The sequence below is a fragment of the Dreissena polymorpha genome, chromosome 8 (assembly GCF_020536995.1).
Source record: "Dreissena polymorpha isolate Duluth1 chromosome 8, UMN_Dpol_1.0, whole genome shotgun sequence".
Taxonomy (NCBI): domain Eukaryota; kingdom Metazoa; phylum Mollusca; class Bivalvia; order Myida; family Dreissenidae; genus Dreissena; species Dreissena polymorpha.
The window spans coordinates 69,234,622-69,261,156 of NC_068362.1; the positions used below are offsets into that span (position 1 = coordinate 69,234,622).

Sequence of the window (26,535 nt, forward strand, 5' to 3'; positions counted from 1 at the left end):
CTTACATGCGTTTTTTTTGGTATACTTATTTGTAACTTTTTGTCTGAACAAAAACAAGAAATAAGATCGCACATACTGGATTTAATTTTCTGACAAGACTTGTCAGGGCTTTTATATGTCAGTGACAGGGTTGTCTTCATGTCATGCACTTGTGGGACAGACTTTGACTGAATGCAATATAAATCAGGATAGTGTCAATTCTGTTATGTTTATAGTTGAGCGTGAAATGTTGTATTGATGTATTGTAATTGAATAATGATGATTCAGGCTTGTTGTGTGAAACAATAAATACGAAGACTGTCACTGTGGTTAGAACAGTTGGATATTCATCTAAGCTTTGACAGAACTTAATAAACCTGAGTATCAGTTTGAAAAAGTACATGTGTTTATAGATGAAATAAATGTTTCTTAGTAACATGAAATAATGTGTGAAATTAAAATCAGGTTTCAACAAATGAATATGAGTAAAAACTATCATATACAGGCATTCCAATGTCTATCATTGTTTTCCTATCTGTTTTATAAATCAGTCATTTAAAGGGGCCTTTTCACGTTTTGGTAAATTGACAAAATTTAAAAAAGTTGTTTCAGATTCACAAATTTTCGATTTAGTTATGATATTTGTGAGAAAACAGTAAAACTGAACATTTACCATGCTCTAATATAGCCATTATATGCATCTTTTGACGATTTAAAAACCTGAAAATTATAAAGCGTTGCAACAATTTGGAGAGTTTTGCTGTTGTCGTTATAATATTTTGTGAAACTTCGAGGATTGCTCATATAGAGTATAAAATACACTGTTCAATGTATGGGGATTGATGGTCGAGGGGTAGACTTTTTACTCCAGGACTTCAGGGGTCAGTGGTTCGAGCCCTGATTAGGTTTTTTTTTTTATACGCCCATTTAAAAAAAAAGGGACGTATTATAGTTTCACCTTGGCGGCGGGCGGACTGCGTCCACAAAAGTGTCCGCTCTCTAATTCAAATAGTTTTCATCGGATCTTCACCAAACTTGGTCAGAAGTTTTATCTAGACAATATCTAGGTCAAGTTTGAATATGGGTTATGTCGGGTCAAAAACTAAGTCACAGGGTCACTTAGTGCATTTCAAGCATTAAGCATGGTGTCCACTCTCTAATTGAAGTAGTTTGTATCAGATCTTCACCAAACTTGGTCAGAAGTTGTATCTGGACAATATCTAGGTCAAGTTCGAATATGGGTCATGCCAGGTCAAAAACTAGGTCACAGGGTCACTTAGTGCATTTCAAGCATTTAGCATGGTGTCCGCTCTGTAATAGAAGTAGTTTTCATCCGATAATCACCATACTTGGTCAGAAGTTGTATCTAGACAATATCTAGGTCAAGTTCGAATATGGGTCATGCAGGGTCAAAAACTAGGTCACAGGGTCACTTAGTGTATTTCAAGCATTTAGCATGGTGTCTGCTCTCTAATTGAAGTAGTTTTCATCCAGTCTTCACCAAATTTGGTCAGAAGTTGTGTCTAGATGATATGTAGGTCAAGTTTAAATATGGGTCATGGTAAAGTTATCAAGTTGTCCAAAGCCTTCAAACGGGCGTATCTTGTGACAGTTTGGCATTTTTGTTTAATTTTATTCTTGATTTTTTACTGGAGCTTTTTAGAGCAAATGTTTATCAAATAGAACGCATTTAATGACAAACTGCAAAACATGCCAAATTCTGTGAAAAGGCCCCTTTTAACACACCATCAATAAGATGCATGTTGCATGTTAATTCAACAAATAATCAGATTGTTGGATCTGTGGAAGATGACCAAATATGAAGATGATTGACAGAACAGTTTAAAACATCAAATGTTCAGGTGATAGAATGTCAGAGTGATTTAAACATCAAATATGAAGGTGATTGACTGTCTCATTAAAAAAACCAGCAGATATGAAGATGATTGATTGTCTGGTTGAAAACATCAAATGTTAAGTTGATTGACTGTCAGCTTTATATATACAATATGAAGGTGATTGACTTTCTGCTTAAAAACAGCAAATATGAAGGTGATTGACTGTCTGGTAAAAAACATCAAATGTCAAGATGATTGATTGTCTGATTAAAAACATCAAATGTTTAGGTGATTGAATGTCAGAGTGGTTTAAACATCAATATGAAGGTGATTGACTGTTCAGTTAAAAACAGCAAATATAAAGGTGATTGACGGTCTGGTTGAAACAAATATGAAGGTGATGGACGCTCTGGTTTAATACAGCAAATATGAATATGATTGACTGTTAAGTAAAAAAAAGAAAATATAAAGGTTATTGACTGTCTTGTTGAAACAGCAAATATGAAGTTGATTGACTGTTCAGTTAAAAGCAGCAAATATGAAGGTAATTGACTGCCTGGTTTAAAACAGAAAATATGAAGGTAATTGACTGTCTGGTTTAAAACAGCAAATATGAATATGAAATATAATTTTACTGTTCGGTTAAAAGCATTAAATGTAAAGGTGATTGCTTGTCTGATTTAAACATCAAATATGAAGTTGATTGACTGTTTGGTAAAAACAGCATATATGAAGGTGATTTGACTACAATTAAAAATATCAAATATAAATGTGATTGACTGTCTGGTTTAAAACATCAAATACCCCATATGAAGGTTATTGACTGTCTGGTTGAAAGCAATCTATACTGCGAACTTGTTTTGATGTCCCCATGTAAAATATCCCAGTGTTACTGCGCAAAGTTGTTCCAGAAAGTCAAAAGTTCAAACCCAATGAAAAGGAAACCCAACAGCCTAACTTATTGGGAGGTGGGAAGTAAAAGTTGAAATACCAGGGAAACCTGTGTACACGGAATCTTGGAGCTACCGATTTCCTATCAGCAGAATCCTGGGATGCTATCTTGTGTTTATCTAACAGAACAGACTACTCCATCTCCTGAATAAATCTACCCCTATCAGATAAACATTGGTGAGCCCAGGTATTTCATTAGGATTCCAAACTGATTTTGTCTCCAGCAATCCAAATCTTCTGGAAATAATACTGGGATCATTAGCTTTTGTTTAATACCAGTTAATAGCAGAGTGGTTCTTTAAAGGATTTATGAAAGAAGCATTTAATTTTATGTCTGGTTAGGGGAATTATCTTAAAGACAGTATTTCTTGCACAGTACTTGTTCAAAGAGATTGATGCAGAAACCAGCTATTGACTGTAATATTTATATGTAAGCTCTCTGCATGAGCAAACAACAATAATTTAAAAATGTTTTTAATATTTTATTTACTAAGGTTCAACTTGTAGAGCTGGGGGCCGTTTCATAAATGATCGTACGACAATTTAAACTTAAAAGCGAATTTTGTAATCTTAATAAGTAGACGAACTAGCTCGCCTTGCTCGTCAAATATATACGGCGCTTGAGATGCCAATGTAATTAATTAAGGACTGAAAATTTATAATCATATGATATGGACTTTAGCAATTTAGAATTATGTATCTTCGAAAAATGTATCGTATCGTAAATGTGTGCTACGATGTTTATTGAAACGGTCCCCTGGATGGGAGATGAACTAAATAAATCATAATATTCACAAACTGAGACAGCACTAACAAGAAATCATTTTGTTGTGCTTGTTGAACAAGTAATATTAAACTTGGCACTCGTCCAAAAAGTCCCCTTCATCCATATGTAATCAACGATATGTTTTAATTGCTAGAAGAATGTTGATAGTAAATATAGGATCTGGCACGAGTTGTCATACCATACCATATTTTATTGAACGAGTTCAGGAATTTTGTTAGTAAGCGAGCCTTTGGCGAGCTTACTAACGAATTTCCTGGACGAGATTAATAAAATATGGTATGATATGACAACGAGTGTCAGATCCTTTTTATCACATGCTTTTAAATGAGAAAATTAAATAAATATTTACGCAAACATTATGATAAATCCCCAATGTTGTTTACATTTCGTGACGTCATTTGATGTTGCAACGTCATTTCAGCAAAATAACAAAATGCGATTGGTCATTAAACGAAAATAAGCCAATGAAAACACCAAAAATTGTTGTATTACACATGTGTAATATAAAAAAAATATGTGATGGTTATATTACATGGGAAACTGGGTTATAAATGGCATGTGATAACATTGTTTATTCTTTTGTGATCAAAATTTTAAGATGAAAGTCAGAGGCATGCACAATTCTAGCAAATTATGTTAAACGGTCAGCAGATCAAAGATTATATAGACAACTAAACCTGAAACTTAAACAAAATAATTTCAAGAAAATACTGCAGTTCACTCGGAGTTCAGGAATTTTCCTGAAATCCCCTTATCATCCTGAGTGGATAATTGATTGGATGCATGGACACATACAGGTGTTTTCCTGCTGCTGTGTACTCCTGTCTGTGAGGTGCAGACAGCGATCTGTCAATTAGCAGGAATTCCTGGGCACTCACTGATGTCACTGTGTCATGTAATTGTTTTGTTTGGCTTAGGTTTTTTTGCCTGCAAATTTGGGGCAAACAATTGGCCCTATTTTCAATCTCAAAAAGTTTATATTTATCCCAAATGACTGCCTAAAATTCATGATTAAGGTCTCTAAAAAAATGTAATTGAAATATTCAGTCCATTAATCCAGCTCTATGAGTTGAACCTTAGCCTATGTCATATGTTTCAAACACTGCTTTTTTATTATTTTAAAGTATGTGTTGTAAGCAAAAAACAACAGCATAAAGTCGGTATTGTTGTCAAAACAACACAATTTTCCGACTCTGAAGGGCCAATTACAATAAAAACAATTTATCTCAAATGCCTAATGCTCTATGCATATATTAAGGCACACAAGAGTATATTTCCTGGCTTAAATACCAATACATGAACTTTATTTGTGGCATCTATTGTGGCATGCATTGTACAGAGAGTAATTGATCATTTTGCTGGGTTCATGTTCCTTGTAAATCTTGACGGTGAATTAGAAAATGTTCTTTTCAGTTTTTAGATGGGCGCTTTAGCGCCCGTCTAAAGTGCTTAGTGTGAAATTCAGGTCGATACGACTAGGTATGATTAACCCAATACCCGCTTGCGTATCCGCGCAAGAAAGAGTTGTATAATTTATGCAAGAGGTTTGAGTTCTCCAATAATGTGTATTCACAAATGGCAACATTATATTAATATCGTGTTACATTCAATATTTTCGAACGGTGTTTTATAGAAAAGAATCAATAAACAATGATCGTATTGTACGTGTCGCGGAGGAGATTGTTTATGAATGATTAAAATAGTCCACTTTCTGCTGCGTGTGCGTGACGTAGTATTTTCGCTCAGCTCATTCATAAATCTGAGGCTGGCGATAAACAAAGGGGAGTCCGTGTGAGAATAACGCAGTAGTATAAGGTTACGCTTGTTTATATTCACAGGTCTCAATTAATAATACGTTGACCACGAGTTCAACAATTATTACAGGGATACGATAGACAACATAAAAAAATGTTTCATTATCGCTGAAACTGTTAAAAAAAACATTCAAATATAACAATAATATTCTCTAAAAAATGTAGTCTTGCTGTTTTGAAATAAGGTTTGGAATTTTGTTTTCTAAATAACTTAATTCAAAACAAAAGTTTAATTATCGTGTTTTTTACTTGTTAGTCGCATATTTACCGCATTATAATGTGTGTTATAATAGGCAAACCATACATTAGTAAAATTCAATCTGCCTTCGCACATAGAAGGAATATGTCAATTAGGTGCTGCGTTTCCTTTGCTTACTTCAGTTAGAGGTCAATTATTTAAGTAATAGCAATCACAAGGCTCCGACTTCAAAGGAATTGCGGAGCTTTCTTACATAATAAAAGTCGTAGTCGCATGGTATTTGCGTTTTGCGTCCTATTTGGTCACGTGGTTCTTTTTCCCGGTTGTTTTGGCATTCATGATATATGAGGCTATTAATAGATGCGTCTGTCGATAAACAAAGGAAAGTTTACGGGTTATAACAACGCAATAGGTTACGCTCTCGCATACAACTCAATGACGTAGTACAGGTCGTAAAATGAGAGATTCGGGAAAAAGTTGACGCTTATTTATATCAAAGACCCATATTATCTATAGGTCTTTGTTTATATTCTCAATTTATAAAACGTTGAACATAAGTTCAACAATAACTTCAGCGATACGATAGACAAAAAAAAGTTTCATAATTGCTAAACCCGAATATAACAAACAATTTATAATAATAATACGAATGCAATAGCAGAAGGTTAGTAGAAGGTTAAGCTTGTTTATATTCACAGTTCTCAATACATAGACAGTTGGATATGAGTTCATGAATTACTACAGGCATACTATAGGCAACCTCGAAAATGCTTTTTAATCGCTAAAACCGAAAACAACCTAATATATTATATTAAATATATTTATAACAATAAATGTCTTTTAAAAATGTAGTCGGCGTATACGCTGACTTCGAAATAAAATTAGCAATTTACTTTTCTAAATAATTAAATACAATTAAACAAAAGTTTAACTATTGTGTTGTGTTTTTCACTTGTAAGCTGCATATTCACCGCATGAAATGTGTGTTAGCATTGTCAAACCACACATTAGTGTGAGTAAAATAAAAAATATACTATGGGAGAGCACTTCATATGTGTCCTCATATGCCTTGTTATGAGTATCTTTCTTCACTATCGAAATATATCGTATGTTTATATTTGATTTAAACGCAGTTTTCTTTCGACACATTTAAATCACACGTCAATAGCGCCGTCATGCGAAAATGGGTCTTATGCGTTTCGGCAAGCGTTTGTTAAACCCAACATGTGCTTTTGCGCAGTCAGGCCATAGGCGATGCTGTTGGCTTTAAAATCACTCAATATGTTATGTTTCTCCTTACCAGAAGGAGTGATAGCTGAGTGGGCTATTTATATGATGGGCGCATATGGAATAAGACCCATTTTCACATGACGAGGGTCATTACAAATCTCATTGCGAATTGAAAATGCCACATTTAAGAACAATGCTTTTTGATACAAAATTGAATTGAAAATAGCAAACTTGTTAATAATGGCAGCCTATCCACACATTTAGGAATGATTTCCAGACGTGCTGACCAAGTACGGCAAACATTGTGGTATGATAATTAAACGATTTTCTCTTATCGTGACACTATACTATTTCGCTAATGATTGTTTTCTCATGTTGGAGGTGAAAGTGAAATTCTGCGAGATGAATTGTAACGCGTAATTGTAACAGGGCCACAATTTGTGTCGTTTGAGCATACAGAGAGTAGTCCGGAATTCCTTACACTGAACAGTGCTACATCCTTTGAATTGAGCACATACGCAGTGATGTAGCGAAAATTCAGAGGTTGTATCTCGAATCAGCTTGTTAAATATTCGAAAATATTCATGCGTGTCTGTTGGCGTTATGTAAAAGTCACTAAGATGAAAACTGAAACAGCTACGCCTAAAAGCGCATGAGTGCTCTATACCTATGTTTATGTTAGCGTTGTTGACACCGTGTGAACTGCTCGGGTAATAAGTAAAGCATAAACAGCAATGTTTATATACTTTTATTCCTCCATATACAAGATACGAAGATTGTTGTATATTTTGAATTTGTATATGGTGTCAAAAATCAAAAGTTTTGTACACGGAACTTTCATTATGAATTTATATTCTTGGTGAGATAGTCATTTGATATAAGAAAAAAATATTCCTTTAATATGGTGACTGCAAATTTTCTTTATATTAAGTTATCATTACCATTTTCATCATACTTTCTATGCTTTCAGAACTTCCAAAAAGCATGTTGTTAACCAGGTTTTCCGAAGGAAAATTAACCAGGTTTTCCGAAGGAAAAAACTTGTTATTAGATTGGCGAATGCGGGCGGGCTGGCGGGCTGGCTGGCTGGCGGGCTGGCGGAATAAGCTTGTCCGGGCCATAACTATGTCGTTCATTGTCAGATTTTAAAATCATTTTGCACATTTGTTCACCATCATTGGACGGTGTGTCGCGCGAAATAATTACGTCGATATCTCCAAGGTCAAGGTCACACTTTGAGTTCAAAGGTCAAAAATGGCCATAAATGAGCTTGTCCGAGCCATAACTATGTCGTTCATCGTCAGATTTTAAAATCATTTGGCACATTTGTTCACCATCATTGGACTGTGTGTCGCGCGAAATAATTACGTCGATATCTCCAAGGTCAAGGTCACACTTTGAGTTCAAAGGTCAAAAATGGCCATAAATGAGCTTGTCCTGGCCATAACTATGTCATTCATTGTGAGATTTTAAAATCATTTGGCACATTTGTTCACCATCATGGGACGGTGTGTCCCACGAAAGAATCACGTCAATATCTCCAATGTCAAGGTCGCCACGACTAAAAATAGATTTAAAAAAAAAAAAAAACTTACAAAGGGGGTTAATTTTTTTTGGTCATTTCAAAAGTTCAGTTTGAGTTTTCTCCCTTTATCAGTTTTTTTTTTCACAATGAAAACCTGCTTTTGTGACAATTTTGTCCCTTGTTTTTATTTTGTCTTAGTTATTTCTATGAAATAATAAGGATGATAAAAAGTGCACACAAAACTCGACCCGTGCGCTATGACACACACTTTATAAAGTTGAATGGCATGTGTTCATTTCAAACTTGCGATTGATTTTCAAAAATGAATTGCGTGTTGAATTATGCAATAGCGAACATCTTCAGTGCCTTCAGCGCTTTGATTATAGCAAGCACTTAGGCTATTTGTTCCATTTATGCTGATAAAATTTTAAAGACTGCATAAAACTGTTGTTCAAAATAATCAGAATGAATAATTTAAGTAACAATATTAATGAATTTGTTAAAATGAATTACAGATTTTTGGTTGGAACATGAGCAATTTTGGATAAAATGCTTGAACTATTTTTAAAAATGCAAGCATTCTAACAACTGTGCAAAAAGGTTCCTTTTATAAAAAAAATAATCCTGGAATAGCTGTTTAAGGGTATCAAGTTTACAGATTTTTCTAAACGTTTAAACGAAATGAAATAATCAAAACGTTACCGTTTAAACGGTATCCCTATGTCCGTTTTAAAAGCATCAGTGCCATCGCATCGCCAAACTGAAAGTAGCAATTATTTCCGAAAGTTATATTTAGTGCATATCCCATTCGCGCAATGACGTCATATTAAAACCAACTGTTCTCGTCGTTGTCGAACCATTGGGTTACACTTTGTCTACTTACATGCTGTTCCTGTACGGAGATTGTTCGCCATATCTCTTGAAATGAATGCCGATGAAGAAACGTCAGAAAAATTTCCTCGTACACTTCGTGCCGACGCGCGTCAAATGGTCAAGATGATTCGGGTCATGCTCATGCAACAAAAGGCGGGAATTTCGTGATGACGCGCGTTAAATATTCAAGAAGTCTAGTCCGTACATGGTGTATTGTTATGCTTACAGTATTGGAAATAAGGGATATGTGGTGAACGTGATAAAAATAGTTTTTAATACGAGTCTTTTTCAAAAGCTGTTAACAAGCTTTGCAACGTTGTAACGTTATGAACTAAAATGATTTCTATTGATATTGACTGTCGTTTAAACGTTTACAGTTTTTTTAAACGTTTTTGACCAAAACAGGAAACGCGACCGTGTGATACCCTTATAGCTGTTATATCTGATATGAGATTTTTTTGACAACCTGTTTTGTATTCTAGTGGCTAGTTGCTTGAAGCCCTACAGAACTTAATTGCTAAGTTAGGTCTTTTCTGAATACACTTTTAAACAGGTTAATATATGTAAATGGATTGTTGCCTTTTTCAGGTATCAAAGACAGACCATACCACATTTCGTGACCTGATTTGGCACCTGATCTATAGTCCCAAGTTCAACTCGGACCTGGAGAAAGCAAGGTATGAACTTAAAATATGACCAGGTATTGAGTTTTTTTTAACAATGTTGCTTTCTGGCAAGAAAGTGTTAGGGGCTTGTGGAAACCGAACTGAGCATGTGAGCATGACAGGTTCAAAAATAACGAAAATGGCCTGCACATGGTGAAGTATAAATTAAAACATTTGCCATGTGACCAAGTAAATACCAGAATTATACTTTTATTTCTATATATTAATCTGGTTTAAAGCTCAGGCTTATTTCATATAGTTTGCCACAATGGGGCTTAAATATTGCATGGCTGTTGAAAATTTACCAGCACAGGGGTTAGAAACTCTCAAATACCTGTTTCTATGTAATTAATATACAGTGTATTCTGTTGCGTTTATTGTGTCTTCTTTATTTGGGAGTGTTGATCATAGTTGTTCCCCTGGTTAACTTTACATGAAGATGAGCTCTGCAGAATTCTAACTGGTGATGCATTCTATTTGTCATCCTGAGATCAGATGCATGATGTCTGGGTATTGATCAGGTATACATAGAACACTGATTGATTATTCTTGCTGTCTGATGGAATCATGCAACTCTGGTTGATAGCAAAATTGTGCCTGGCTTAGCAATATTTCAGTGAAAATATTTTCCCTGCTCAATCCATTTCATGCTTTTTGTTCAGAGAAATTCTATGAAAACATAACATTTCCAATCATCTCCATGTGAAAGACAGTACTTGATATTTTAGATACAACACCATAAAATGTTATGTTTCTGCTTTAGATGAAAACAAGGATGGTACTTTATTTAAGAGATATAACACCATAAAAAAAGTTATGTTTCTGCTTTAGATGAAAATGGTGGTTTGTTTTTATTTTGTTGACATGAAATTTTAATATTTTTTTAATTTTGGCATATATTTGTTATGCCCCCTTTCGAAGAAGAGGGGGTATATTGTTTTGCACATGTCGGTCGGTCCGTTGGTCGGTCGGTCGGTCCGTCGGTCAGTTCGTCCACCAGATGGTTTCCGGATGATAACTCAAGAACGCTTACGCCTAGGATCATGAAACTTCATAGGTACATTGATCATGACTGGCAGATGACCCCTAATGATTTTCAGGTTACTAGGTCAAAGGTCAAGGTCACAGTGACTCGGAATAGTAAAATGGTTTCCGGATGATAACTTAAGAATTCTTAAACCTAGGATCATGAAACTCCATAGGTACATTGATCATGACTGGCAGATGACCCCTATTGATTTTCAGGTCACTAGGTCAAAGGTCAAGGTCACAGTGACTCGAAACAGTAAAATGGTTTCCGGATGATAACTCAAGAATGCTTACGCCTAGGATCATGAAACTTCATAGGTACATTGATCATGACTGGCAGATGACCCCTATTGATTTTCAGGTCACTTTGTCAAAGGTCAAGGTCACAGTGACTTGTAACAGTAAAATGGTTTCCGGATGATAACTCAAGAACGCATACGCCTAGGATCATGAAACTTCATGGGTAGATTGATCATGACTCGCAGATGACCCCTATTGATTTTGAGGTCACTAGGTCACACGTCAAGGTCACGGTGACCCGAAATAGTAAAATGGTTTTCGGATGATAACTCAAGAATGCTTACACCTAGGATCATGAAACTTCATAGGTACATTGATCATGACTCGCAGATGACCCCTATTGATTTTGAGGTCACAAGGTCAAAGGTCAAGGTCACGGTGACCCAAAATAGTAAAATGATTTTTGGATGATAACTCAAGAACGCTTTTGCCTAGGATCATGACACTTCATAGGTACAATGATCGTGACTCGCAGATGACCCCTGTTGATTTTCAGGTCACTAGGTCAAAGGTCAAGGTCACAGTGACAAAAAACGTATTCACACAATTGCTGCCACTACAACGGACAGCCCATATGGGGGGCATGCATGTTTTACAAACAGCCCTTGTTTTGAATACAACAATCCTTGCCAGTGGGAGAAAAACCTTTAAATAGTATGCTTGATAATCGTGGCATTCATAATGTCTTTGTGCAGAGGTCAGAGAATGGTTGTTTTCCATAATAGCCTCCATTTGAGACCATTTTACTACTATAGGATATTGTGATGAAAGTCTCCCAGCCTCAATTTACTTTTTGCCCAATGGTTTTAGTCTACTTGCAAGGTTGTTGTTTGCTGCATTTTGTAAAGCAAAACGGTCAATTTAAATGAACATTTTCCATATGCTGCAATATTTTTGGTTTTCTTGTACTTAGTTCTTTCATATGGATTTTTTTCAAGGCACATGGGGAAAATACCTTTAGTTGACATTTGCATTCTTTTTATGCCCCCCGGTAGGGTGGCATATAGCATTTGAACTGTCTGTCTGCCCGTCTGTCGGAAAACTTAAACGTAACTTTTGCAATATTGAAGATAGCAACTTGATATTTGGCATGCATGTGTATCTCATGGAGCTGCACATTTAGAGGGGCGAAAGGTCAAGGTCATCCTTCAAGGTCAAAGGTCAAAAAAACAAATCTAAGGGAAGTAACAAGCTTTAAAGGAAGATTATTTCTATTTATCATTTGGCAGGTACAGATCATTTTTACAAGGGAGTAATATTTTTTAAAGGGATATAATAAAAAACAAAAATAAATAAATCAAAGCGGCACAGTAGGGGGCATAATGTGTTTCTGACAAACACATCCCATGTCTTTCATATAATTTTAATTTCCATGTAAATTCGAACCTAAAACAAGCGCATGAAAAATAATGATAAGACTTTAAAACCCATGTGTACCCCAGATTTTGAAATTCAAGTACGTGGGTACTCCTCAGTGAAAAGAGCAGGAGGGAGGCTATTTTGTCAAAAGGGCACTTTCGACGCGCAGTATTTTGTCAAAATGGCACTTTCAAGCACATTTAGGCCTAGTTGAAGCACTGCTCCTGATATGGATATTCTGTCACAGCATCACCTATGCTTTGAAAATATAGGCACACTGGCACCTCTGATTTAGAAATTAATGCTTTTGGCACCTCAGATTTGGAAATTTATGCACACTGGCACATCTAATTTAGAAATTAAGGCACAGTTGCACCTCTGATTTAGAAATTGAAGCACAGTGGCACCTCTGATTTAGAAATTCAAGCACAGTGGCATCTCTGTACTTTAAGGCACTGTGGCATCTCTGTACTTTAAGGCACTGTGGAAGAGCCTAGTGCTGTATTAAGTCATAGTCTTAGTTTCCAAAAAATACATGGATAGTGAAAATGAAACAGTCTGTCAAAGCACAGATCCATAAATCCCAAAGATTATCAATTTTTGGAGAAATAAGGTTATGCTTTCTCAAATGCTCTTTTATGTTCTAGCAATAAATTGCAGTTTTATTGTTCAGCTACCCTAGATGGTAACAAGAAATAAATTTTATGAGGAAAAGAGTGCACTAGTTTCAATCGCTTTTTATTTTAAAGTGGTCTATGTCTGGGTTACTCAAAATGATAATATTTATGTGGTGACCTTGCTCACCTGAAATAAATAAATGTCTTTATTGTTTTAAGTACATACTTGTAGCTGAGTGGGTTAAATGTTCATATCCTTGAGCAGTGGGCTTTTAATTGCTTTTTATTGCATATGTGTGGCTTTTATAGGTGTGTGACTAAAGGTCATGATGAATATTTTGTTTAAACTAAGTAATATGATGCAGTTTTTATGAATGGCCTTCAGCATTGAACAATTCATAATGGGATTAACTAACAGAAATGTATATAGTTTGGGATACAATAAAGACACTAAAAACTTGAGTTGTGAATATAGAAAGCAAATATACATGAAAAACTAAAATACTAAAATAAGACATAGATAGAGAGCAGCTGTACAAATTTAAGTTTTGTAAGATAAACATTGAAAGGGTATGCCAGGTTTAACATTTCCTTCTAAATACCTTGTATAATATAGTGTTAAGTGTTATTTGAAAGTTAGGTACTTGTTAGCAATCAAAAAGCTTCATTTAAGCAGCATGGCCTGATTAAAGGTCAACCTTTTTTCTGGAACATTGAGTTTGCTTCAGTGACTTGTCTAACCCTTTGCATGCTGGGAAATGTGTAGTCTGCTTAAATGTTGTCTGCTGAATTTCTAAAATAAGCATTTTCTTCTAATTTTTTCAAAGAATACTATCAGAATAGCAAACGGTTTGGATCCTGATGAGACGCCACGTTCTGTGGCGTCTCATCTGGATCCAAACTGTTTGCAAAGGCCTTCAAAATTCGGTTCCAGCACTGAAAGAGCTAATCATTGGTTGTATAATAATAATTGTAATATTCCTTATAAGTATTAGGACCACAGTATTGCTATATTAATATTTTATTCATCAATTCTGAAGTAAACTTTCAGTAGATGTTTTGGCAAATGAAAGTGTGTGATTTTATAATGTTAGCTTATGAAATCAGAAATTCTCCAGTGTAAATGAGTTTTCTGGTCGCTTGTAAAATATTTTCACACCTGAAAAACAAGAATTCTAAAAAGTGGGCTTGCTGAGAAAATTAATTGCTTTCTAGCGTACATGTGCAAGAATGTCTTAAATTTGTGAATTACTTACTCAGATGCCACTTTTTGGCTGTCATGGTAAAAAAAGCCATATAGCCTAAACATGCATCCGTTAACAAGGCATGCCTGTAAGCTTCTTTGAAACTGGGGAAACTCTGAACTACAGGCTATTGAGGGCTTTAAAGTTGAAATTCAAAAGGTGTGCATTTAATATATGAGCAGAGTGCAATTGTATTCAGAGAGAAACAACATCTATATGCTAAATAACATGTAAAAATGAATTCAACACATTGAAGGAATGGCATAAGACGATACAAAATATTGATTTTACAAGCTCATTTCGCTAAATATGAGGACACTCCTTGAAAATCTTGTGAAACTGTTCACAAAATGCTTGTTTACATCATTGAATGTATCAGTACACTTGCTTTGTACTTTTAATGCCTGTTGTAGCATCAATTAATGTCTGCAAATGCACAATGTGTCATTTATTTTAACATTTATATGTCTTGGGCCAGCAGTTGTAATGGCGGAATGGTTCCCTTTTTATACGCCCGTCTATGACGGGACGTATTATGGTATACCCCGCGTCCGTCTGTCCGTCCGTCCGTCCGTCCGTCTGTTAATGTCGTACGCTACGTCAAATATCCTTTGACAGATTTTCTTCAAATTTTAACACAATCTTAATATTGATAAACCCTGATCCCCTTTCGTTTTTGACGGAATTCTGAATTGTCGTTCCAGAGTTATGGGACTTTGTTCGTCAAAATTTCGTGATTTCATTGAATGTCCTACTGTAGCTCAAATATCCTTCGATGGATTTTTTTCAAATTTCAACACAATCTTAATATTGATAAACCCTGATCCCCTTTCGTTTTTGACGGAATTCTGAATTGTCGTTCCAGAGTTATGGGACTTTGTTCGTCAAAATTTCGTGATTTCATTGAATGTCCTACTGTAGCTCAAATATCCTTCGATAGATTTTTTTCAAATTTCAACACAATCTTAATATTGATAAACCCTGATCCCCTTTCGTTTTTGACGGAATTCTGAATTGTCGTTCCAGAGTTATGGGACTTTGTTCGTCAAAATTTCGTGATTTCATTGAATGTCCTACTGTACCTCAAATATCCTTCGATGCATTTTTTTTTTTTTTTTTTTTAGTATCCCTGAAAAATTGAACAAGGTGAGCTTTTTTCTATTCCGATTGTACACTACCACTTACCCATCTACATTTCTCTTTTATTATTGGTCAAAATATCTATAACAGGTTTACTTCAACTCCATATCCTCTAAAGAAATGCATACATATACTCAAAAAAAGATATGGTATGAATGTCAAGGAGACGGCGCACCATGCTCATGTACTTATAAAATAAACCATGTATTCAAATACAAATAAACTGAAGTAAAAAAATGATTCAAAGGGTTATTTATTACCTTACTACTTCATTGGCGAACGACGGGCGTATCATGCGCTCATGGCGCAGCTGTTTATTAACCGTTTGCATGCTGGGAAATTTGTTGTCTGCTGAATTTCTAAAATTAGCATTTTCGATTTTTTTCAAAGAATACTATAAGAATAGCAAACAGTTTGGCGTCTCATCTGGATCCAAACTGTTTGCAAAGGCCTTCGAAATTCGGTTCCAGCACTGAAAGGGTTAATATTTCCGAAACCAACTAGAAAATCCTATGTTTACATGACTGGTTAACAGGCTAAGGAGAACTTTCAGGTTTGTGAAAATGGATCAGAGAGAAGTGCCAATAAAAATTAATTTGGAACAGATATAGAACATTCCAAAGACCAAAAAATAGAGGAAACTTTCCGGCTTGGCACTGTGGCTATCACTGCCAAGGGATGTCATTATTCTGATGTGTTGTTCTTGTATTGCTCATACATAAACAAGTACATCTGTAAAGATTCGTGAATATCAGGGAAACATTAGTTTGTCTGTTGCAATGTAAGAGGTGGCTGTTTTGACAGGAACTTGGTAGCCTCTTGCAGTAAGAATGCTTCCACTGAAAAAGATCATTAAAATGCTGCTGATGAAGCAGATAACTATAGTACAGCAGGAAAAACTATTGGCTGTTTTTTAGGCCATCTCAACATTATTTATGATCTATCAACTACACAAAAATTCAGACATTCATTTACTTCTAATTTTTATTGTATTAATAGTTCATTTACGATGCATGCTGGGATGATTTCCTTGATTCGTAATGAAGAAATTTAAGCAGTGTTATAGAAACTATAAGTGTCTGATATCAGATCTGTGAGTCTGAAACAGTACTCTCCTATTTATATGTTATTATAATATGTTACAAACACAATGTACAAATTTAATGAATATTGTTCAATATCTTAATATTTATGCCCCCAAAGGAGGGCATATAGTGATCGCACTATCTGTCCATCTGTCTGTTCGTCACACTTTTGCGTTTAGGTTTTGAAAAAATGCTCATTACTTCTATGTCACTTCAGATGTAACCTTCATATTTAGTATGCATTTAATATGGCCTTTCCATATGCACACAAAAAAAGTACCACTTTGACCTTGACCTTGAATTTAGGATCCATGTTTAGGTTTCGAAATCTGCATTTAGGTTTTGAAAAAGCGTTTTGGGGGCATATGTCTTCCGATGGAGACAGCTATTGTTTTTTTTATAATTTTGTGAACGGTCAGTAAGTTGATACAGTTTGCATAAGACACACAAACAAACATTTTATAAAAGAATCATTGAACGAATTCCGATTTTGGAGGAAAATTTTACAAGGAGCTAGGGAAATCAAAACAGTACAACCTTATCGAGACCATCATATAAAAGAAAATGTTTCTGAATCACTTTATTTACCCTTTCCCACTTAGAAGCAAAGTATAAATGGCTTTGTGCAAACAGCATAAAACCAAAACAGTCTGCAAGTAACTTGCAGTCTGTTTTTAGGTTTTATGCTGTTTGCTGCTCATCAGTATCTACGGGTTGGAAATGAAGCCATTAAAACTTGAATCTAGTAAGAAAAGTCTTTAAAATTAAATTTAACTAAATCTTAGTGACTACAAATGTGTGGAAACACTTATCTAAGTGGAAAAGGGTTAAGTGACATTCCTATGCTTGCATTTATGCAATGTCCTTAGTATAGTGTACTTCATGTTCCTAATTGTTCTCTGTAAGAACTTGTCAAATGTCACTTTGTCTAGTGCAGGGTCAGTGGCTGTCAAGCACATTGAGCGTTTAACCGTGCACAACTGAATCCTGCATCGTTACATTAGATCAAGAAATTGTAGCAAACTCTGCTACACAATACTTCTACTGTTGCATATCTGATTTGCTTGTTACTAACTCCCTTGTATAATTCTTTAACCGTTGCATCCCTGATTGGGTTGTGAAAAAATCCCTTATATAATACTTTTACCATTGCATACCTGATTTGCTTGTGACAGTCATTCCCTTATATAATATTTTTACCGTTTCATGCCTGATTGGGTTGTGAAATTTTCTGACCACTGAGGGCTTGTGATTATTTTTAACCAAATTTTCCCAAGAAAAAAACTGGTTATTAGATTGGCAAATGTCGGCGAGCGGGCGGGCTGGAGGGCGGGCAGAACAAGCTTGTCTAGCCATAACTTTGTCGTTCATTGTGAGATTTTAAAATCGTGTGGCACATTTGTTCACCATTATTAGACGGTGTGTCACGCGAAAGAATTACGTCGATATCTCCAAGGTCAAGGTCACACTTTGAGTTCAAAGGTCATAAATTGCCATAAATGAGCTTGTCCAAGCCATAACTATGTCATTCATTGTGAGATTTTAAAATCATTTGGCACATTTGCTCAATGTCATTGGACGGTGTGTCGCACAAAAGAATTACGTCAATATCTCCAAGTTCAAGGTTGCCACGACTAAAAATATATTTATTTTGAAACAAAGGGTGTTAATAGTAAACAATCAGTTGAGTTTGAGTTTTCTCCCTTTATCAGACTCTGTTGGTTGGTCTGTTGGTCTGTTGGTTGGTTTGCGCCAACTTTAACATTTGCAATAACTTTTGCAATATTGAAGATAGCAACATGATATTTGGCATGCATGTGTATCTCATGGAGCTGCACATTTTAAGTGGTGAAAGGTCAAGGTCATCCTTCAAGGTCAAAGGTAAAAAAAAAGTCAAAGCGGCGCAGAAGGGGACATAGTGTTTCTGACAAACACATTTCTTGTTTTCTAATTGAAAACCTGGTTTTGTGACAATTTTGTCCCTTGTTACCACTGTGGACTTGTGATTATTTTGACTACTTCAGACTTTTTATAATTTCTAACACTTTATTTAAACAGGCCGTTTTATTTGCCTTAATGTCATGCTAAGTCAGAACAGCCTTAAGCATTACATGTGTTTTTTATTACATGTGTAATACAGAGTAAGACTAATGTTGTAACACATAACTGTAATATCAAATACAAAGAAACAGTAAATGATTGTTCAGAGAATTTCTTTTAGCACCATGTAATAAAATACTGTTTTCAATTTGTTGAAAATCAGAAGGCTTCATCAACGTAATATTATATTAAAGATGTTTTTTTGGCCATTCTTGCTATTGGGTAAATTAACCTGTTGCTTGTGCCAAAATGGGTATTCCATTGTAAGATTTCTGCCATTAGAAAATCATGGACTATTTACAGCGGTTCTTCATGTCATGCATGATGTGTAATGAACAGCTTTTAAATGAAGCGATATGTTTCCTGAGCCTCATGAATAATTAGTAGCAATTAACTCTTTAGACAAATATCTCGCCCTGAAAAATGCTGAGATGTTTGAGAAGAGTGATCAATTACTTTTCCAAAAAGTGTTTACATTCTTTGAGCTCATTATTGCTAGTTTTAGAACCTATGCTTTTCAAGAAACAAAAAATGCTGAGGTGAAATTACATTTACAGACAGGCATCAGAGATGAAAGATGCCCTGTTCATTTTTACAAACCTGTTGACTGTTGATTGGTTTCAAGACACAGTTCAGATGTGTGTGAATAAAAGGGAGACAACCTTGACTTGCATCTACGTGATATGTTACGTAAGAGTTGTGTGCCAAGAATACAGCTGTACAGAAAGAAGTCCATTTGCAGGCAGATGTTCTGTTCTGCTACTACCCTTAGTAACTAAGTTTATTATGCCCCCGGATCGAATGTCTGTCTGTCATTGTATGTGTCACAAAACTTTCACTTTGGTCATAACTTTTGCAATATTGATGATAGCAACTTGATATTTGGCATGCATGTGTATCTCATGGAGCTTCACATTTTGAGTGGTGAAAGGTCATGGTCATCCTTCAAGGTCAAAGGTAAAAAAATATAAAAATTCAAAGCTGCGCATAAGGGGGCATTGTGTTTCTGACAAACACATCTCTTGTTTTCTGAACATAGGTTCATTGTGATCATTAAAGGTTGACAACTCTGGCTGGAACTTAACATTTATGTTATTTAAAGATGAAAAAAAAATGTATGACCTCATTACTTACCCAAGTTCTAGATGTTAACTGCAAGCCACATCGTTGATATTGCACAGTCTGAATGCTTGATATTTAATTTTGCAGAGCCATTTTCCGATGGATGACATCCAAGAACATGTACAGCGTTGACTTTAAGAACGTACAGAAAGGCTCACCCGAGGAGGTGCTTACCTCCTTCAAAAACAAGAAGGGAACCTACGCCAGGATCTTTGAGACACTTTGTGGGTAAGACTATCATGGTGTAGTGCTTTTTATCAGATCTGTGTTGTTTAAAGTGGTGCTTTGTGATACTGCATACTATATTTAACAGTCACTTTTTCAACATGTGATACTGCATACTATATTTAACAATCACTTGTTCAACTTATTGTGGGTAAGACCATGTTTTGTAATTGTATACAGGTGCTTTATTAGATTTTCTAGCCACTGGGGTCAAGGTCACTGAGGCTAATAAAAGATTTTTTTAGGTGGTTATTAACACGTAGATTGACAAAGCGCATCATCGGGGAGCATCCATTAGTTGCACTGATATTCTTGTTAACCAGATTTTCAACAAAGTTATGAGGATGGGGTAAGCCGGGGGGAGGGTGGGGAGCTTGTTGGGTCAAGATCAACATTTCTTGAAAAAGACTAGACAATTGGTTTATGTTATAAAGCATGAGTTTCGATGGAGGTGTTGATCAGAATTTTTGTGTTTAGGTAGATTACATGCAAACCTAGCTAAAGTGCACAAATGCTTAAATTAAGAAAAATAGTTTTAAAAACATTAAATATCTCATTTTGCGATGTGTCTTTTGCTTAACTCTTTCATACTGCTGCATAAATTGTGATGTTCCATAGCTCATTAGAGTTTATGTTAAATTATCTCACTCTCTCACAGCTATGCAGGGCTCTACTGCACGGTGTTGACAGGGTTTGCCAAGGGGCTGGACTATCGCCCAGGGGACAAGTTCAAGGGCACAGAGTACAACCACAGCTGGAACGCGGTGTACATTGACGAGAACTGGTACCTAGTTGACTCCCACTGGGCCACCCGATACCTCATCTCCGAGAAAAACATGCCCGAAAACCTGGTATGTTGTGATCTGTGAGCAAAACAAGCCCAAAAATCTGGTTAAGGTGTGATATCTGATAGAAACATGGTAATCTGGTAAGTTGGAATCTCTTAGTAAAACAGCCCAAAAACGTGTCAAGGTGTTAAGTCTTAGAAAAACATGTCTGTAAACGTGGCAAGTGGTTGTCTTAGATAAAAGCATGCCCGAAAACATGGTAAATGTTTTATAAAAAAAAGCCCCAAAATCTGGTAAAGGTGTTTTGTCTTATAAAAACATAGTCTAAGCTGTTAACAAGAACCAAATTTAAAATAACAAGCAAATTTATTCAATTGATATTCCCAGCCATAACTTAAATTTTTCTGACAGACAGACTGACAGACGCACGGTTGGACTGACAGAGGGGCGGACTGATAGACAACGTCAAATATATATCCCTCAGCCTGTTGTAGGGGACAATAATGGATAAATCAGAGCCAAATGTGACTTGCATGATAAAAACTTCCCTCTCACGTTTCTCTTTCATTATCATTGCAGGTTTACTCACATCCCTCTTCCATTATCATGGCAGGTTTATTCATATTCCTCTTTTATTATCATTGCAGTTTTACTCACAATCCTCTTCCATTATCATGGCAGGTTTATTCACAATACTCTTCCATTATCATTGGAGTTTTACTCACATCCCTCTTTCATTATCATTGCAGTTTTACTCACATTCCTCTTCCATTATCATGGCAGGTTTATTCACATCCCTCTTCTATTATCATTGCAGTTTTACTCACATCCCTCTTCCATTTTCATTGCAAGTTTACTCATATTACTCTTCCATTATCATTACAGTTTTACTCACATCCATCTTCCATTTCATGGCAGGTTTACTCACATCCCTCTTCCATTATAGTTTCAGTATAATTCGCATCCCTTGTCCATTATAATTGCAGGTTTACTCACATTCCTCTTCCATTATTGCAGTTTTACTCACATCCCTCTTCCATTATCTCGGCAAGTTTATTCACATCCCACTTCCATTATCATAGCAAGTTTACTCACATCCCTCATCCATTACCAATACAGGTATACGAGTATGATGACTTCTACTTCATGACGGACCCAGAGCAGCTCATCTACAGTCACTGGTGCCAGAAGGCAGAGTGGCAGATGTTGTCCCACCCCCTCACGCTGCAAGAGTTTGAGGAGCTACCCCTTGTTAAATCATACTTCTTCAAGTGTGGCATGTTCTTCATATCCCACCAGAAGGGCGTCGTTCAGACGCGTAAAGGCACCATTTCCATCACGGTCGGGTTTGTGAAGCCGTCAAATTTCACATACAAAATTATCCTGTCAGAAAATGGTGACGAGATGTATCAGGGCCATAAGCTGAAGAGCTTTGGGCTCCAAGAGACGAGGCATAATCAGGCGTCATTCACGCTTCGGTCACCACGTGCAGGCTCGTTCTACCTGACCATCTTTGCACAACTGTTGACAGGTGATATTGGGGTAAAGAATGTGTTCACTGCAGCTGCTGAATACAAGGTAAGTTCTCTTCTTGTTAAGCAGTTTAGTAACTAATATAATTAGAACATTTTGTTATTGAAACTTATAATAAGTAATGAGTATACTAAATGTCCTGCTTGATGCAAAAAATATGTTGAAATATCAAAATAGTTTGAAATTAGTTGTGCAAAATGTTACCGGCAATGTGATGCCCCTTACTTAATTGCTCTGAAAAAAGCAAGGGCGGTGTTAGATTTTCCCTGATTATATACTTTCATTTTCCTTTCAATATTTCTTATTTCAAAATGGTTATTGCTAATAAAACATTCATCAGAAACCTTTCAGGATTTATACATGATGTGAGCCCCTAGTTAAGAGACAGTATTTACAATAATAACTGAGAGACAATATTTTAAAATAAGATAGTTAATAGTTTTTTCTTTAATGGGCAACTTCTTTATTAAATCCATTCTTGGTTTACAATTGGTAGCAGATTACCCTAGTGGTACACAGTGACAATATTTTACGATGTGGTGCAGGCATGTTTGTAATAAATAACATAATTAACATAAATAATTAGCAATCTACCACATTACACAGGTGGTAACAGACAGCTCCGCCAGCAATGAACGCCAGACCAAAGTTAAAGAAATTCCTGTCAAACTTCTGTCATTAATGCATTGCCGCTAGCCATTACTATATGGACATTGTTCTGGCAAAACTGGGCTCAATACATGTGCATAAAGTGTCATCCCAGATTAGCCTGTGCAGTCTGCTTTGGCTAATCAGTGCCCACACTTTAAGCCAAGACTGGATTTTTGTTAAAGACACTTCCTTTAAAAAAAAATCCATAAAAGTAGAAAGTGTTGTCCCTGATAAGCCCTTGGAGGACTGCTCAGGCTAATCAGAGATGATCCACATGCATTAAGCCCAAGTTTTCCCAGCACAAGGCCGATATCATTGTTGCAATCATGATTGCGGCTATCCATTACTCAAACATTGTCTCCATTATGTTTCTTCAGGTCGTAGCTGACAGTGCTGCCAGCGATGCTGTGCCGTTGCCCAACTGCTCAGACAGCAACTGGGGCCCGGGCGTGCCCCTGGATCAGCTGGGGCTCATACCCAGCCAGAAGGACGCTGTCGTGCCGACCCAGAGTGGCAAGGTTACACTGGAGTTCCAGAAGACGCGACCCACCTTCATCCTCTGCAAGCTGCGCAAACCTGGCATGAAGGTGAATAGAAGATGTTTTTTGTATTTTGGAGCTATGAAAGTTATGATTGATCCAGGAAAGAAGTTGTAACTACTTTACATTGTTTTGATACAATATGCTGTGGCTTGGATAGTCATTATCCCCGTCTGTCCGTCCGTCTGTCCGTCTGTCCGTCCGTCCTGGCCACTATCTCCTCCTACACTAAAAGCACTAGAACCTTGAAATTTACACACATGGTAGCTATGAGCATATGTGCGACCCTGCACTATTTGGAATTTTGATCTGACCCCTGGGTCAAAAGTTATAGGGGTTGGGGTGGGGCCGCGTCAGAAATTATCACTCATTTTTTTAGGTTATTTTACATTTACTTCTTTATTTCTACACCGATTCACTTCAAATTGATACTGGACCTCACCTATGACAATACGGTCAATCTCAACCATGCATGGCCCCATTCCCAACCCTGGGGCGCCCCGCCCACATAGGCCACACCCACCAAAAATTTCCATTTACTATAATTTTTTCATTTCTACACGGATTCACTTCAAATTGATACTGAACTTTTGTTATGACATTAGGGTCAATCTCAACTATGCATGGCCCCAATCCCAACCCTGGGGCGCCCGCCCACATAGGCCACACCCACCAAAAAATTCCATTTACTATAATTTTTTCATTTCTACACGGATTCACTTCAAATTGATACTGAACTTCTCTTATGACATTAGGGTCAATCTCAACTATGCATGGCCCCATAACCAACCCTGGGGCCCCGCCCACATAGACCACACCCACCCAAAATTGCCTTTACTATAATTTCTTCATTTCTACACCGATTCACTTCAAATTGATATTGAACTTCTCTTATGACAATACAGTCAATCTCAACTATGCATGGCCCCATTACCAACCCTGGGGCGCCCCGCCCACATAGACCACACCCACACAAAATTGCCTTTTACTATAATTTCTTCATTTCTACACTGATTCACTTCAAATTGATACTGAACCTCTCTTATGACAATACGGTCAATCTCAACTATGCATGGCACAATTACCAACCCTGGGGCGCCCTGCCCACATATGTCACACCCACCCAAAATTGCCTTTTACTATAACTTCTTCATTTCTACACCAATTCACTTCTAATTGATGATGAACTTCTCTTATGACAATACGGTCAATCTCAGCTATGCATGGCCCCATTACCAACCCTGGGGCACACCTAGGTCAAACATTCGGCGTGGGGATACGCGTCGGCCTCTGCCGCGCCATTTCTAGTTGTCATTAGTTTAATACAAATTGATGTTAACAAGTTCTTTAGTATCTGATTAATTCTTGAAAAAGTCATGTACATTTCTTTAGGGTGAAACATTTTCTTATTATCCTGTTATGTAACTCTTGATATCCAATAATACACAAAGACAAACCTTTTTTTATTACCAAATACATTTATGTAACAATTTTCTTACAAATTTCATTACATTTGTATGGACTGAAATGTATTTAAATTTATATGCCAACAGGATGAAGAACTGGAGCGTTGTGTCGTGGAGGCTGACCAAGGAGACAAGGTTGTCGTGACGATCACGCTGCCAAAGAAGGGCGAGTACGGTCTTGAGGTGTATGGTAACGACCCTGCAAAGGATGGTGACACGTACACTCACGTCTGCCAGTATTTTGTGCACTTTGCGACGCCTGATGAGCAGTCAAAGGCGTTCTACCAGGAGTCTCCCAGCCGCACACAGACCATGCCCGGCCAGACTGCCACCCAGAACAAGGGCTACAACCCTGATACTCACAAGGTGGGTAACTCTGATATGGGTGGATGCTTGAGCCATATATCTTATTTGAACAAGTGCTACAACCCTAAATAATGTAACCCAGAGTTCAGGGGGAAGATTAAGACTATATATGTATTTTAAATATTTAATTAGTTCACCATAAATAATATACTTTATAAACTGATACTAAAGTACATCTTGAAGGAAGATATTCAACAATCTGAAAATAATGATAATGCATTATTTCATAGAATGCATAATACACGACTAGATAAAACATAAATGCTAGTACAATCTAGTGGCCATATTTACATTAACATAGCAGATCTGGAAAAGTACAATTTCACATTAAATGCATCTTCTATAAATATAAACATTACAAAACATGCAGCATAAAATAACACTACACAGAAATACATAAAACAGATAAAATTTACAATGAACATCATTACATAATCACGTACACAACTCATACAGCTCACTAACCAAAATGTGGTTCTGAATACTATCTCTTCACTCACACAATCCAATCATGCCTCGTTCGTCCATTGATGAAACTGTAAGTGGATTACGTGATACAGTGCAAACAAAAAATAGTGATAAAGTGTTAAAATAGCAATTATACCAAAGTTCGAACACTACAACTTTAGGTTGAAGAATAAGAGAATTACACACTTACGAAATGTGCGCAAACTGTGACAAATTATCCGAGCAAGTAGACAAATACTTGAACAAACCTATTTAAGAAAGAAGATAAAAACTAACAAATTCTGTACATGAAATAAATGCCTGAAGAATGCGTCTTCCCGCTCTGAACTCCATGGTCAATGTGATTTATACATCACTATGAGCGTAGAAACCGGTCTTGTATCATTTAAAGGTGGAGTGGACTCGCCCGACATAACTATTCTAAAATATGGTAAAATACGATGGTCAAAATAACAACGGCTAAAGCCCTGACACTCACAAGTTGGATGTATCCTAGAGTTATTCTCTCATTTTAACAAGGGCTAAAACCCTAATGCTCACAAGTTGGATGTATCCTAGAGTTATTTCTCTCATTTTAACAAGGGCTAAAACCCTAATGCTCACACGTTGGATGTATCCTAGAGTTATTTCTCTCACTTGAAC

General features: G+C 36.4%; 1 protein-coding gene across 3 annotated transcripts in view; it reads left to right on the forward strand.

The window, feature by feature from the left end:
- The window catches only part of LOC127841023 (uncharacterized), an 89,864-nt gene that overhangs the window by 24,390 nt on the left and 38,939 nt on the right, over window positions 1-26,535 (forward strand). For all 3 annotated transcript variants that reach the window (XM_052369527.1, XM_052369526.1, XM_052369528.1), the window contains exons 3-8: window positions 9,785-9,873; window positions 19,945-20,085; window positions 20,741-20,933; window positions 21,990-22,448; window positions 23,432-23,641; window positions 25,147-25,425. In XM_052369527.1, the coding sequence (XP_052225487.1) occupies window positions 9,785-9,873; window positions 19,945-20,085; window positions 20,741-20,933; window positions 21,990-22,448; window positions 23,432-23,641; window positions 25,147-25,425 (1,371 nt within the window). The remainder of the gene's footprint in view (window positions 1-9,784; window positions 9,874-19,944; window positions 20,086-20,740; window positions 20,934-21,989; window positions 22,449-23,431; window positions 23,642-25,146; window positions 25,426-26,535) is intronic.